At 30.1% G+C, this 16,800-nt stretch overlaps 1 protein-coding gene across 2 annotated transcripts in view; it reads right to left on the bottom strand.

The window, feature by feature from the left end:
- Positions 1–16,800, bottom strand: part of LOC129953575 (lysosome membrane protein 2) — a 79,742-nt gene that overhangs the window by 993 nt on the left and 61,949 nt on the right. For both annotated transcript variants that reach the window (XM_056066819.1, XM_056066824.1), the window contains exons 3-9: positions 11,375–11,466; positions 10,806–11,315; positions 10,491–10,702; positions 10,293–10,426; positions 10,006–10,152; positions 9,790–9,908; positions 9,529–9,654 (exon numbers count right to left, since the gene is read on the bottom strand). In XM_056066819.1, coding sequence (XP_055922794.1) covers positions 9,529–9,654; positions 9,790–9,908; positions 10,006–10,152; positions 10,293–10,426; positions 10,491–10,702; positions 10,806–11,315; positions 11,375–11,466 — 1,340 coding nt within the window. The remainder of the gene's footprint in view (positions 1–9,528; positions 9,655–9,789; positions 9,909–10,005; positions 10,153–10,292; positions 10,427–10,490; positions 10,703–10,805; positions 11,316–11,374; positions 11,467–16,800) is intronic.

Below are 16,800 nucleotides of genomic sequence, written 5' to 3'. Positions count from 1 at the left end.
TGGCAGTGCAATAACAATACCATTAAAATTTGTTTATTTTTAAGAGAAAAAAGGTGGTTGTTGTAATTTAGGTCTTCATTTTCATGAGGTTATAGCTTTAGTTGCTTTTTAGAAGTATCGGCGAACTGAGGGAAATTATTTTTGAATGGAGTGAGGTAAGGTAAGTTTTAGGGTTAGGAAACTCACTCTTAGCAGTGATGGAAGAGAAAACTCCCAAAAAGTAATATTTAAATATTATTTACATTTGAAGCAATAAAAGAAGAAGTTGAAGCTACACCTAAAGCTATTTAGATACCACAATATTTGTATAAGGTTAAGAAGTACAAAGGTGGAACAATTTCAAGTTTCCGCTAACACAATTGAATAGTTTCTAATTTTAGTAAATAATTCCGAAATTTAAGGTTTTTTAAAATTTCTTGTTTATAAGCTTTTGCAATAAGCTTCTGCAATTTTCAATGACTTCACCGAAAAGTATGCAGTATTCTTTGTTTACAAATGATCAGTTATGTATGTATGTACCTACATATGTATGTAGATCATTGAGGCAACATTTCAACAAAGCATACTTCTAGGAATTCGAAAAATTCATAGAATTGAAAATTTCCCATATAAAAATCAACATCTTTTAAACCTGAAAAACTGAGCTATCATTTCGTGTATACAAGAATTCCGGATTTTTTGATAAGAGGGTCTCTTATTTACAATGTTAGAAGGGTTTATGTGCACTGCTAAATACTGGGATCAGTCCACACATTTTGAAATCGCTTTTTGCTTTTTATGTTAAAAACAACTGCTTAAACTTAACTTGAAACAGCATGAGCTCTAGAAAGATTTGGACAGCTACAAAAGCAGCAAAAAAAATAAAGATCCTTTGAAGGATTTAGGCCTCTCGGGACCTGGATAATACAAAAATTGATAGTATCCTGAGACAAAAATAAACCTGCATTTTTTTCTGATTTTACAACTTGTATTTGTGTTATCTGAGAAAGGATGAGCTGGATTTGGAAAGACATCAAAGCCGTAAATCGGGTGTAATGATGTAGGAAGCTAGAACCTACTATGGCACAATCGATTTTCAGTTTAGAACGATTATAACTATAAATCGTGACCTTAGAACAACAGGGTTCTAACTGTCATTTTGTCAAAACTTAGTTATAGATGTGGTCGTAGTAAATCGAGTATGCTCTTTCGATTTCTTTCATCCATGTTTGCCTATCTCTTTTAATTTCATAGGCAATACAAATTAAGGAAACAAAGTTTTAAGTGGTAAAAAGAACCTAGTATACCTACAAAAAAATTACAAAAATGCAGATTGAACTTTGTTGTTTTGAAATATTTAAACGTTTTCCGTACTTAAAACTTTGTAGGCTATGAATTTTGTCAAGAATTTGAATTTTATCAGAAATGCATTTTAAATTAAATCTTTAGTGTACAATTCAGTTTTACAAGTTTGAGCTGTGTGATTTTAAAAATGTGTGTTCCAAATAGTCATACATTTGACTAGTAATTAGTAAATCAATAAGTTTACTTATTTTAATATATTACTCATTAATAATACCCTCTTATTCAATAACTTTATTCAAATGACTTCGCATTCGCAGTTTCTTTGGGAACAATTTTTATTTCTGTTGGCTAACAGGGTTCTATCTGAACAGTTATTTTTTGTATCATAACATAGTTCTATCAGGTAATTACAACCATATTGTTCTATGCTCAAATAAATTAGCATTGAGTAACAAGGTTCTATCTATTTTTTCAACTACATTTTATTGCTAAATTATGATATGTGTTGTGGATTTTTAAATTCAGATCAACATAACTTAGTAAAAAAAATTGTGTCTTCAAAAACTCGTGAAGATCCAAAAAAATATAAAAGTTATAGAAAAACAAAAATTTAATCTCTGTTTTCTCAAAACTAACTTGAGTGCAGTATGAAATATAAAGCTTTTAGCAAAGATAACATTCGCTTCAAATTTAATCGTTAAAACCGTTAAATATTCTCGAATAAAAATTTATCTTCTAATTGTTTTTTAAACTACTCCAAACTTCTCTTTTCAAAGGGTTCTACTTGAATCAAGTTTCGTATGAATATTTTCAGATTCAATTTCAAAACATGTGTCATAAAAAGTCAAAATCTACACCACGAATTTAGTGTGAATTTCTTCATATATTTAAAGAAGTCAAAAATCAACGTTTTCTTTATTTTTTTCTTTTTTTTAAAGATGGTAGTACTTTAGTTCGACCATGGAAGTTTGACCCATATCCCCTCATCGTTATCTATGTTTTGGCAGCTATTTTAACATCATTTCTATTAAAACGTTTATAATTTCTTTTTACAAAACATTCGCCAGACATTTTAATAATTCACGTTTCCTGTTTTATGCTATTTTTCAGACAATTCCGCCTCCTTAGTAAAAGAAAAAAGACACAAAAAGGACAAAACACAAAAACCCAAATAAAACTTGACTTTGAAAGGTGTCAGCGAAAATAGGTGGTTAATTTATTCTTATTGCTCTATAGCTCTAGACTTAAAAACCTTCGTTCATGACAATAACGATTGTTGTTTTCTATTGAAGAAGTTTTAGCTGAATGTGAGATAAGAGGTTGTATTTTGTGGTTAAAAGAAAAGAAAAAATTACTTTTGTTTTCCCTCTTTTGTATTAAGTATACCTATCATCTTTTTTAATGGAAGGTGTTTATAAGCATTTCTTGAAACTTTTTCAGAGCACATTTAAAGTTATGAAAAGAGAAATTTTATTAAGTTGTTCAATTTAGGTAAGTCGGGTGTAGATGCTTTTTGTTTCCGATCGAAATCATGGCCTAGAAATTTTAAAGTTTTCTTTTTTTTTTTAAATAATGTAAATAAAAAAATTGAGCTTAATTGATTTAAGGGTGAAATGTAGGTTGCAGCTTTTTAGGTAAATACATTTTTATTTTTTGTTTGCTTTTGTGTATAAAATTAACACTTTTATTGGGACTGTCAACTTGGACTACAAATTTTGTGTTCAAGAGGTAAAAGCTCTAGAAATAGACTTATTATTTTTAAAGTTTTTTAGAAAATGGATATTTAACCTGCAAACTTTGTTTTGATACGAATAGGAAGGATATGAAGACACAGTTTTTTTGATAAGTGGAGTATTAAATACATTTATCATTTTTTTCTTGACTTTTGCTTTTACAGTTTTTGATTGATTAAGATGTTCTTAGATTTATTATCGTTATTGTGTTTTATTTTTATTCTTTTTTGTATTTATTAAATATTGAACAACTTCTCAATACAGTCATAAATATATTGAAATATAAATGCCAAAAAAGTTTTGTGGTAAAATATCTTAAGTTGACATAAGCGATTTTACTTTTTTGATTAATATCGAACATAAAAACAACCTTAGATTTTATGTATATTATCGGATAAATAATAAAAATTGATGAATAAGACGTATGAGTTGTTTTTCCTTTTGCAAAACTCTACGAATTAAACTTAAGCTATCTTGCAAAAGGTCATAACTTTCTTGTTTTAACGGATGTATCAAGGAGAATAAAACAGAAAACTAGTTTGTAAGAGAATAATGCATAGTGTGACGGTAATTCTGTTATGAGATGAAGAATGTTCCAATTTTGGCCACTACTTATAACATCCTTGCACAATACTGAAAGTGAACTCTTAGATCTAAAGTTCAAAATTCAGTAGATGGTAAAATTGTATTGGTTGCCAGTTGGCACTTGTGTGAGTTATTTTACATTAAGCAAAAGTAGGCTGACCAGGCGTCCTCTTTATGGAGGACATGTCCACTTTTTGACTTTTTTTTTTTAAAAAACGATTTGTCCTCTTTTTAGGTTTTCTCTCAGATTTTCGATTTATATTAAAAAATAATTTACTTAAAGCCTTAAAAGAATTTTCATCACAAAATGTTGACAGTTAAAAAAATTAATAAAAAAATCGCTAATGGTGGAAATAGAAATGAAGTTTTGAGCATTGAACAAAATTTAATTTAGGTTCATGCTAGGTTGTTGCGGTAAATTTTACCACAACAAGTTTCACCTCCCTTGTTGCTAACTACCCTTAACGAGTTCTTACTGCGGCCGCAAAATTCTGGAAGAGTTTAGTAGAAACCTGGACCATCAGCTAGTGACCTGCTCTTCTAGCATTTTGGGAAAGCAAATTTAACACGCCCTACCAAAGTGTGCTAAAGGATTCCACACCAACGAACTGTGCGACGGTTGGCCCATATATTGGAGAAACAATATCGTCAAGGTATGAAGACGATACCCATGCCCAACAATGTGTGTAGAAAAGTAACACCAACTTTAAAGTAGTATGGCCGAGGGCCCACCATAAAGTACATAATTATTAACGATAGAAAAATAACTCCAAGAATATCTTAATAACTTTTATTTTAATTATAGGCTTGGCTACCGACTTCCTTCAACACCTCTGCCTGTCCTCAACTAAAAACTAGCGCGTGTAAATACTCGGTAATGCGAGGAATTTCACATGATTTTTCCAGAAAGTCTTGGCTGGAATGGGTTGAAGAGCTGAACTCACTCATTGAGCTACTGGGTGATCGCATCACCTTTTAAAGAGATCGCGTGCGATGAAAGATATCTGGCTTCTCGGTCGCACACCCCAATCTTATGGATGGAGGCAGTTGCGGGACCGAGACAGATCGATCACTACGCAAAAGATCTGAGAGGATTGCCTAAGAGCAGGTAGCCGGAAGGGTCAAGCTCGCCATGATGATGGCCACTTTTTGGATTGCGCCCAAAGTGATTAGACGAAGGAAAAACTGTGTGAAGGATTTTGTTTTGAAAAAGACCTACATTTTGTTCGACTGTGGAGAAAAGTCTTCTTTGAGGAAGGACTACGATAGCTGTTGTGGAAGTGGAAAAGTTAAGTATAGTGTTTTCTTTGTTTTTTGAAGGATATCGTTTTTTCGTCCTTTTGACCTTCGCGTCAAAAGTCCCTTTTTTTTTTGTTCCCGGTACTACGGGAAGTGTTTAACCGTTTGGTTCTCATTCGAAAATTCTCTTGAAGTGATTTTTCTTGGTTTGTCTTTTTTTGTTTTCCAATTTTGGTTATCGATTAATAATCTTTCTTTTGTTTGCAATACATTTATTGAGAATTGACCTTCTGTCAATCTCCATAATTCAATTTGTATCTTTTCCTTCTTTTGTTATAAAAGATCCTGGTTTCGGCCAAGGTTTTTCAGGCAAATAAATATAACTTAAATTTCCCATCCGGAAAACAGAACCTTTCTTGTATTTCATTCTTTGTTTGAAGACTAATTTTTCAGCTTCTGGTTTTGGTAAACTTCCAGTAAAAAGTTTCCTGGCGCCCACTTTAAACAATACGACTTGGAGAAATTCACCTCGTCATACATCGATATCATATTGATATCAATTTTATATCAATTTTAATCACCTCGATTAATAAAATATTCACTAATCGAAACCCCCCTTAAGCTGAGCAACCGTGCTGGCAATACTTTTATTGCTACCTGTGGTGAATTCTTTCACCTGTTTGTCCTATCGACTGACGTTTCTCGTAAAGTGTCATAATAACTCTCGCGGCACATCGGCGGCGGTGTGCAATTTCGATTTTGTTTAATTTTAAATCATTTAAAACAAAAGGAATTTAATTCGCATCTTCGACAATATTGGATTCGGAAATCCAATATTGTTTTAAAACAATCGGAATTATATTCAGTCCGTCGGGTCGGTATTACGGTGGAAAATTGCACTACAAGGTGCTTAAAATATCTTCAGAGCTAGTGTGATTCTCTGGATGAATTTAATTGCTTTATTTGGATAAATTTTAACAAAGTTCCAATTACAATTTAAAAACGTTTTTAAAACAAGAAATAAGAAATATGCATTTTATAAACGCACCTATTCACGAGAAATGGGTAAATTATTTTGAAAAAATGTGCATTTAGTCTGGGAATTGCATTTGAGTGTAAACATATGCACAACATAGTGAACGCCCGAAATTCAAATAAAAAATCAAGGTGTTCTTGCAACGATTTTTGACAGTTGTGAGAACAGCTGATTATTGTTATTTTTATTTTTATGTGAAATTCAAAAGTTTATTTTGATTTTAATATGCCCAGAAAAACTGAAAAAAATAAACAAATTATTGATTCGCTTATAGAAGAAGCTGCAATTATTGATGAATTTAAGTCAATTATTCTTATACATAATTTCGGCAACTGACCACTTTTTATTCGGTTTTTCACTTTTTAGATAAGCCATGTTGATTATTTAAATATCAGCTGATTTATTGCTGTCAAAACACTGTTGCTAATGCTTGTGCATTTGTATACTTTAGGGTTTCAGCGAAGTAAATTTGCAATACTAAAGCATGTGCATATTCATATATTTTGTTAGTGTAGAGCATCTGCATGCACAAAAAATATGCACATGCACTGATGCAAGACCATTTACACCCGATCGTGAATTCCCCTATTGTAAACTTTGGATGATAGCCCAGTTTGTATTCTCGAATCCTGCTCATAATGCTAATGTTGAGCGAAAATTTTCATTAAAAAACATCAATGGACTGAGGAAGGCAATAGTTTAAAAATAGAAAACGTCTAAGCAATTCTATTTGTAAACATAAAATAAAACCTAAATAATATTCTTATATGTTTATATCGATACTTTTATTATTTTCATGCAAAATAAGCTATTATATTGTGATTTTTTTATTAAAATAAATTATAAAAGAATGGACTTCTGTATTTTTTTTCGATTTTGGTAAGTGTCCTCTTTTCCTTGGCTCTATGTCTGGTCACCATACGCAAAAGGCAAGAACATATTGGTGTACATGTGAGTGTGTGGTTAACATGATGGCGTGTTAGAATTTTTTAAAAAAAAAGGGTAATCAGCTTAAACCACTTAAATTGAACACAGAACTGTTATTGAAAAATTAAAAATTGACATTGTGAAATGTAATAAGCTAAGAAACAATGGTTGATCCAGGGGAGTTGCAGTGGCATGAGGGGGTATTTATTTTGACTGTCGTAAAAATTCTCTTGAATTCAAAACTTATCGTGTTTCATTGCATTTCTAGTTATTTATTTTTTTAAATGAAACTAAAATTTGTATTTTACTGCTTTAAACTTTGTTGCTTAAAATATTACTTTGAACTGTAAACTGGACTAAGAATGTGAAATCCAGCCCAATCACTCAGCACAAATTCATCAACTTTTGACCAAAAAACGATTCAGTTGATTCATATGAGCCATTAAACTTTTATAGTTTAGCATTGTATAAGTAGAGATTTCATCTTAAGATTTTTAAGTTATTTTGCGATTATTAACCGAAAATCGGTTTTCTATCAAAACCAAATAAAATATTTATTTTCAAAGATAATTTAATGCTTTAAATCATTCATAAAATCTTTTCTGAGAGAAATAGCAAATATACACATTTTTTAGAAGTAAACTTGAGTAAAATATCGCCAATTTGATACTAAGTTGTTTTGTATTCCCGAAACTCGTCCTCAATTACTTCATATTTTATATTTACGTACATAAACAGACTAATGCTTGCTTCAAGTATCTTTATTGATTTTTTGTAGAATACAAACACTTTTAAGATATTAAAAATGTAAGAAAATCTGCTTTTTGAAGAGAATTTTCTTTTGATGCTCTAGAACTGAGTTTTAAAAACTAGTTTCAAGAACATAAATGTCCCATACTCAGTAAAAGTGTCACTTTCGAAAAAAAAAATAATGAACGTTTTATATATATCTATTTAATATAAAAGCTTTAAATATTTGAGCGAAACTATGTACATTAATGCACCAATTTCCTTAAATTCAAAAACCAAACATTTTATTCTCTACTATTCGTAAGTTTTGTTGACTCATTTAAGATCAAACTTTTTTCCAAAGGTTCACGAAAAACAGTATTTTTTTATAAATTGTCTTCTAACATCAGTTCTAACCTATGAGTAAGCTGACTGATAACGATAGTTATAGTACCTCACAAAAATTGAGCCCGAAAAAAAGAGGCTGGGATGCGACCCACACTGATAAGTGATAACTTCGCTTCCCGTCTGTCGATTTGTCTTGCTTAAAAATTTTTAGATTTTCGTGTTTCTAACCCAAGTTGTTAGTTGAATTATTCTTAAAAAATTTAAAATTACTAACAATATTTTTCATATAAAGAAATAGTTTAGTTTGAAAATCTAGTTTTGTTAAATAGATTAAGTCGAAAAAATTTTGTTATCAACTTAAGAAGCATTTTTAAAATTTTTACAAATTGGATGAATGAAATTTATTTTAGAGATATCAAGAACTGAACAATTTTTACCAAATTCGCGTTAGTACTTTTTTTTGTAGATTTTATTTTTTTATGAAAAACCAGACTGTTTAATTTTTACTTAAAAAAAATGCTGAATATCGAAAACAATATTTTCTGTGAAATAACAAAAGTTTGAACACAATATTTTAAAGTTCTGAAAAGCTATTTGTGTCGAAAGTAAATTTTTACCGAATTTTAGAATTTTTTTGTTAGGTTTTATTTTTTGTAAAAAAAAACTGTCAATTCAATTTTTTCTCAAAATTTTACCAGATGTTGAAAACGTTTTTTTCTTCTTGTTTTGGTGGCAATTATTTTTTCTTCAGTTTTTTTGATTAATTAAAAAAAAACGTGAAATGGATTTTTTTTTTTTCAAAAAATATACGTGTTTAGTATCACGTAACAATATATTATATACAAATTAATTTAAGTCTCTAGCAATTTTTGTTCGTGAGATAGTTAGGGTTAACCAAAATGTTTAACTTTTTTTAAACTGCTATGGTAAAATAACCACATACGCAATTTTCTTGAGAGCACTCTCTGCCTTATTATCTGTATAACAAAATTAATTTGAAGTCGATATCTCTTCTGGTTCTTAAGCTTTGGACGACGAAAAACGTCGCGAACGTACGGACGTAGAAACATACGTACACACGCACGCACAGACATCTTCTAAAAATCCTTTATTACGACTCTAGGAACCTTAAAACGGCGAGAAATGTCAAAATTTTCAATTTGACAAATCGGACAAATTACAATAACTTTCTTTGGAAAGTTAAAAATTGCTAAGAAAAATGATCAAATTTTCTGGCGAACATTCTAACTGTTTGAGTTTGGGCATCTATAATTTTGTAGCGTTCTTCGCATCTATAGAAATGTGAAGAAAAATATATTATTTTTAGAAAAAACGCTACGTTATAACACAGTTCCTAACATGTTTGCGTGAAATGTACCAAAAACCCTCTGACCTATTGTTTTTTAATTCTTAAATAATGCACATTTAGAAAACTGTTGAAATATTGGATGCTTCCATATGTATATAGAGCCTTTCAAATGAAATAGGGACACTAAATCTTTCTGGACAAGAGTTCTAAAATAATATAATAGCTAAAGTTTTCACCTTAGCCCCTGAAATATGTAAATGTAGAGTTGAGGTACGTAGGAGTATGACAGAATTTAACTCAACCTACGCCCGCATCGGATAGATCAATACAATACTTACAATTTCCAACCAAAATATTGGCAGCACCATATTTTTGAAAGCACTCATCTCTGAGTTAAAACTTATGTCACCCATCAGTAAATTTACTTGAAATCGTGTAAACGCTCTCATTGGAACTCCAAGTTGCTGAAATATATAAATTATAAAAATAAAATTTATTTAACTTTAAATGAATAAATTCATGAAATACATAAATAAACAATATTGAATAAATAAAGTGATTATTTGTTCGCTTTTTTTAAAATTACTATTTTCACTCACCGGTTGAATAACAATTTCAGAACCATGTTTCTTGACGTCTGGGTTAAGACCATCTATGTTTCCAATTAAACTAGGATCAGCATTAAAAAAGTGTGGAAAAGAAATCGCACTTGGAATATCTTAAATTTTAATTATTTAAATTTATTTTTTTTGTTTAATGTTTTAATCTATAATAACAATTATCGAAAACTTTGTTTAAATATGTTTATGACTTACTGTAATAACAGGGTGTTATTCTTCCTAATCCTCTCTTCAAACACATCCTATCTTTACAAAAACAAGCTGTTTCTGGATCTGAAATATTCGTATCAAAAGCATATTCAGCCAATTTAAAGAAATACGCATCAACACCATCAAGAGAACCTGCAACATAAATAAATGTCATACAATATGTAGATTTGAAAAAATGTTTTTGAGGGCCAGATATTTCTTTAAGTTTTGCAAAACTTGTACCAAAATGTGTTATAAGCTTCTTATTTCGTAATGGAATCCTTATCACTTACCAGGATGTGAATAAATTACAGGCAACGTCCGACAAAAAGCCTTTCGATAAACCCGGAACGTATCTCCTTGCGTCATGGTTTTTGGGAACAAAGTTCCATCAAATGATCCCTTTAATGTATTGCACGCGGTATTCCTGCAAAATATTTTAAATAATATTTTATTTTGTCCTTGCAATAGAAAATAAAACTTATACTCACGACGACCCCTCATGATATCCCCATTGTGACAAACCTCTCAATCCATTCCAGTTGTCGATGGAGAAGTCCCTCGACAATGGCTTAAAGTTATCGAACTCGGAATTTCTGTCTGCGGCATCGTCCTTCTCTGTCTCTGTGGTCGTTGGTTCTATCTTGCTACCTGGTTTACGGGGTAGATTAATAGTCACCAAATTGGTTCCCTCATCAAACATCTGTCGTGAATATTTAATGTGTACACAATTAGAAGGAGGAATCCCTTTTTGCACAAAGTGCTGATGGTCAGCCCTAAAAAAAAAGGCCATTACGCCCACTTACCCGGTCCAGGAGCCCGAACTTTTGAAAATTTATCACACTCGGCACCAGCTTGGAGGCAATTTTCACCAGTGGATCCTCATAGCCCCACAAATACTCATCGACACTGACCTTAAGCATGACTTTTGCATCGAATTGCCGCACCAGTGTCCGCACAGCAAATGCCATGAACATCGAAATACTCGATGCTGCCGCAGTTATCCCCATGTAAGGGATGTTCGGCGAGACTATCATGTCGGTCTTAGGATCCCCGATTGACTGCTCCCGAATAAATTTTACTCTTCGCAGAGGATTGTACGAGAGTGTGTTATTTGCATTGAATGTGGCATTGTGATGCTCCAGGTACTCTTGGTACACATATGGCCCGACCTCTTCCAGTTTTAACTTCTTATCCAGCCCCCGCACGAAACGGTCATAGTTGGTCACATTAAACATAAACACCTTAATGAACACATCCAACGGGGGCTTTTGCCATAACTTATACAAAAACGTCCCTTCGGACATTGTTAGTTTCTGGAAAGGAGATATTATTAATTGGAATGGATGGGAAGGCTTTACAATTCCTTGCATACGTTATCGGCGACCATTTGAACTGGATTAAAGACGATAACTAATATAGATGTTGTCAACAGGCCCAATCCAAGTGCTGCGCATTTTAGTATTCCTATAAAAAGAAAATAAGAAAAACAATTTCATTAAAGACATGATGTGCAAGTTTTGACTCTAATTCGATTATAATTGTAGATCATTTTCTATGTCAAATCAACTAAAACCTTTAACTATTGTAATACTCATTGAAACGATAAACAGTGACATTTGAATAAGAAAGTTTCAACGAGTCAGGTTAATTTGCTTCATCACTTAGAAAATAATCACTCCATTAAAGTGTTTTTTTTTATGGTGGGGAACCTTTTGACTCTAATTAGCTGTCTTGAACAATATCCTGTAAGTAGTGGTCATTCTGGGTGGTCTTTAAATAGGTTATATGGATTTGTTAAATCGATTTAAAAGCATTGTTTTCTGCGCTATTAAAATTAATTTCAATATTAAAGAACCGGAGTTTCGAGTTCAAAATTTGATAATTAACTTTGTCAGGTTCTCTCATGCATATGCATAGCATAGGTACAATCCTATAAAAGGTAAATTTAAACAAAGGAGAAATCAAGAACCTAATGAGCATCAAGATAATTAATATATATAAAATGAAGCTATTTTATTTGAATGTTAACTAGGTTAAGTCATAGACATTTTTATTGGAAACAAACTAAAACAAATTTGGGGGAATATTAAATTAACTAATAATTATTAATTTTCTAATTTGTTTTCAAAAAGGAGATAAAATTCAATCGAGATAAGCTGGGAAGTTGAATAAACATTAATGGCCAGACCACCCAGCATAGAAGCAAATATTGACTTTCAAGAACAACCGTCAGCAACAGCAATTTATTGGTTATTGCTTTGCAAATTAAATTAGCATCCAACGGAATGGTTTTAGAAATTACACGTTTTGATGATTTTTTTTGTCTAAGCTATATGTGCATATAAAAGTACAAATCCTTTTTTATATAACTGCTTAATTAAGAAAAAGTTAAAATTAGTTAAATATAGATTTATAGATATCTATGGTTCAACTAAATCATTTTTTGAAAGATTAGCAAGAATATTCTAGATCTTTTCTTGATATTTCTTCGCTTTGATCTAAGAAGTAAAATTTAGTTGGTTTTATACAAACTATACGATAATTGGAAGATCAAATTCATTGTGTATATCACTTTAACTTGTGACTTATAAGAACTATATGGCAAGTCTTGCATGCGTAAAAAAATTGTGAACTCGAGATTCAATTCAAAACATGGCATTTTTCTAGGGCAGTAGAAAAAAAGTGTAGCCCTCGGTTCCGTGTTTGTCTGTCTGTCAAAATTTTTATAACGAAATTCAAATTTAAAATGTATATTTATAAGCACTAAATAACTGCATATCAAAGATGTTTTTAAGACAAATCTTTACTAATTTTCGAAAAAAAAAATTATAAATAAAGGTTGTTTTGTTTAGTTAAGTGGCATTTCAATTTTTGAAGAAAAATTTATTTTGTTAGTACATATTTAAATTTTAAAATAGAGGAAATATCTTAAACAGACTCTTTTTTTGACATGAGCAAATTCGTGCAACCCAGTCATGCGTTTTCAATTGTATTTTTACAATAGACAATAACAATGCATGGAGAGATAACAATATAAAAATGTGTTAATTATATTCATAACGGAGTCGCTTTAGAACAAATTTGAGTCTTACAGAAGCTTTTGGTATATTTTTTTCTTTATTTGTATCCAAAAAATTTGCAGCTTTATAGTTTGCTTCATTTAGAAAAATTTAAATATTTAAACACATTTTTAACTTCCCATAGGAAGTTATTGTAATGGGTCCCATTTGTCAAATTGAAAATTTTGACATTTCTCGACGTTTCAAGGTCCCTAGAGTCGAAATAAAAGATTTTTAGAAAGATGTCTGTGCGTGCGTGTGTACGTACGTTTGTACGTCCGTACGTCCGTACGTACGTACGTCCGTACGTTCGCGACGTTTTTTTCGTCGTCCATAGCTCAAGAACCAGAAGAGATATCGACTTCAAATAAATTTTGTTATACAGATAATAAAGCAGAAAGATGCAGAAAGGGCTCTCAAGAATATTGCGTGGGTGGTTTTTTTACTATAGCAGTTTGAAAAAAAGGTGAAAATTTTGGTTAAGCCTAAATATCTTACGAACCAAAAACGCTAGAGACTTGAATTAAATTTTATATAGTATATTGTAATATGATACCAAACAAGTATATTTTTTGAAAAAAATCAATATAACGGTTTTTTTTTTAAATCAATAAAACTGAAAAAAAAAAAATTGTCACCTCCAAAATTTTACGACTGAAATATAATTTCATCTCTAAAACAATTTTGTACAACGAAGAATAATGTTTTTGACGTCTGACAAAATTTTGAGAAAAATCTAATTGACAGTTTTTTTATAAAAAATAAAAATCTAAAAAAAAACATTACTCAAAGTTGATAAAAATTGAATATCGATTCAAATATCTTTTCAAAAACTTGAAATTTAGGCTTCAAACTTATTTTATCTTATAAGAAATATTGTTTTCAACATTTTGAAGAATATTGAGAAAAATCGAATTGACAGTTTTTTTACAAAAAATAAAAACCTAAAAAAAAATTTATAAAAGTTGGTAAAAATTGATTTTCGACTCAAATATCTTTTCAAAACTTTGAGATATTGGCTTTAATTTACTTTTATCTTTCAAAACATCTTGTTGTCAACATTCAGTTAAAGTTTGAAAAAAATCGAATTGACAGTTTTTTTACAAAAAATAAAAACCTAAAAAAAAATTTATAAAAGTGGGTAAAAATTGATTTTCGACTCAAATATCTTTTCAAATCTTTGAGATATTGGCTTTAATTTACTTTTATCTTTCAAAAAATCTTGTTGTCAACATTCAGTTAAAGTTTGAAAAAAATCGAATTGACAGTTTTTTTACAAAAAATAAGAACCTAAAAAAAAATGTATAAAAGTTGGTAAAACTTGATTTTCGACTCAAATATCTTTTAAAAAATTTTAAATATTGGCTTCAAAGTAATTTTATCTCATAAGAAATATTGTTTTCAACATTTGGTAAAATTTTTAAAAAATCGAATTGACAGTTTTTTTTACAAAAAATAAAACTCTAGAAAAAAACAATACTAAAACTTCGTAAAAATTTACTTTCGACTCAAATAGCTTTTCAAAACTTAAAAATATTGGCTTGAAACTTATTTTATTTCACAGAAAATATTGTTTTCCATATTCAGTAATTTTTATATAAAAATCCAACAGTCCGTTTTTTTCATAAAAAATAAAATCTACAAAAAATAGTACGCAAATTTGGTAAAAATTGATACGAGTACATATAGACAAACTTTTAAGCAAGACAAATCGACAGACGGGATGGGAAGTTATCAGTGTGGGTCGCATCCCAGCCTCTTTTTTAATATTTTATGTATCCGTATTTTTAAAGTTCGTATTTTTGTACAGGAACGAAGAAGTTCACTGAAAGACTAGGTTCTCATTTAATGGACATTAAAACAACTATACTAAAATGTCTGAACTTCACTTCATTCCTATGAAGGGTGTGAACTTATTTACAAAACTAAAATTTATTTTGAGCAAGTGTGTATTTTCCATAAGAAAATAGAGCTGTTCAAAACCTTGCATGGTATCAAAGAACACTCAATGAAAATATATTTCGTTTATGTTATATAAATTCGGGGTGTGTAAAAAGTCATTTACCTATATAAAGTGATAATAGATTTTCTAGATTTAAAACCAATAAGTTTGGTCCTCTCTAAGGCGTTGTAGTTCATTTTAGTAAACCTTCGAAGTCTGTTTTAAAATTTCCTTAAAAAAGAAAAGAAACAACAATTTAAAACAGATGAATTATGAATTTTTCAAATTAGGAACAAACTTTGGACCCATCCTGTTCACAGTCACTCAGATGACGATTTCTTCAATCTCTTTTGAATTTTCTTAAAAAATTAAAGTTGAAAGACATGATAAGGGTTGCTTTTCTTTGCTTGAGTAGCTTTCAGCTTAGGAATTATGATTTGAAAGTTGACCTGCTTAAAAATTTAAATAAATGTTTAATAAATTTGAAATTATTACTATTTATTATTAATTAAAAACAAACATTATTTTATTTTTAAATATGATCGAATTAACGAAATTAATTTGTTTTTATTTATTATGGCTTTTTGACATATGAAAGCTAAATTGTGTTGTATGATGGAAGAGGTTCGTGAGATAAGTTAGATGGTTTTCAAATTGGGAACTCAAACCCAAATATTCACACAAAATTATTAAAGTTAGGGGACTTGGGGAAGTTCTTCGGATTGCGGTCGAAATACTGTATGGAACAAAATTCTATATTTATAAATTCTTTATATCAAAATTCTGTGCTTCAAAATGCAGTTAATAAGGCTAAAAAACAAAAATCGATAAAAACGATTTTTATTTTTAAGCCTATTAACCATACAGTATTATTACCTTACAGTATCGTACAGAATTTTGACCATATAGTATTTTAAAATACATCATTTCGACTCGCTTTATATTAAGATTCTGATGGTTAAGATGTTCTCTTCTGCATCTAAGTGGATTTTTCAACTGGAAACCACCTGAAGTTTTACCAGCAAAGGAGATACGAAATGTTTTTGGATAACAATGTTGATATTATTATGTCTTTCGTAGTCGCCAGACTAAATCACGATTGAAAGTCTTTAAGCTGAAGTAGTGACGGAAGCGTCTCGGTGCAAGCGAAGTAACGATAAGGAAATCTGGTGTATCGTTAAAATCTGATGGAAATCGATCCCTGTTTTCTGACCGCTAGATGTTAGTGGCATGTAACATCTATGAAAAAAATCTATTCAGTTGTTATATAAAATAAAATGCACGACTGGCACTGGATCGCACGAACATGGTCCTTTATGCAAAGGGTCTGTTTGAAAAAGTACCTTTATAAGATTTAAAAATGTACCTGTAAAATAAGTAAAAAACCTCTATTTTCCATTTTTTTGTTTGAAAATCGTCAGACCGGTTTTATTTAAATAAATTTTTGTTTATATAAAAATATTAAATTTTTTCTTAGAAACATTTTTCTTCTGCAGGAGTTAGTGATTGAATATAAATTTAGTCTGGACGAATCATCATCATATATATTATTATATTTTCCGTAGACTATGCGAAATGCATTTTATTGAATATTAATTTATAGTTTGTTGAAAAAATTTTACTTTTTATTATAATAAAAATATGAAGTACTCGGAAAATATTATCTTTGTTTTCATATACAATTGCGGAAATGAAAAATACTTGTAAGCATACTTAACGAAAACAATTGTTTGTGTATTCAACCAGTTCGTTCAAAGCTTTTTTCTTTAGATAGCTTTTTTTTATTTTCATATTAGA

This window comes from Eupeodes corollae, chromosome 1 (assembly GCF_945859685.1).
Source record: "Eupeodes corollae chromosome 1, idEupCoro1.1, whole genome shotgun sequence".
Taxonomy (NCBI): domain Eukaryota; kingdom Metazoa; phylum Arthropoda; class Insecta; order Diptera; family Syrphidae; genus Eupeodes; species Eupeodes corollae.
Note: the sequence above shows the minus strand (reverse complement) of the source record. Positions and strands in the feature narration are given on the sequence as shown.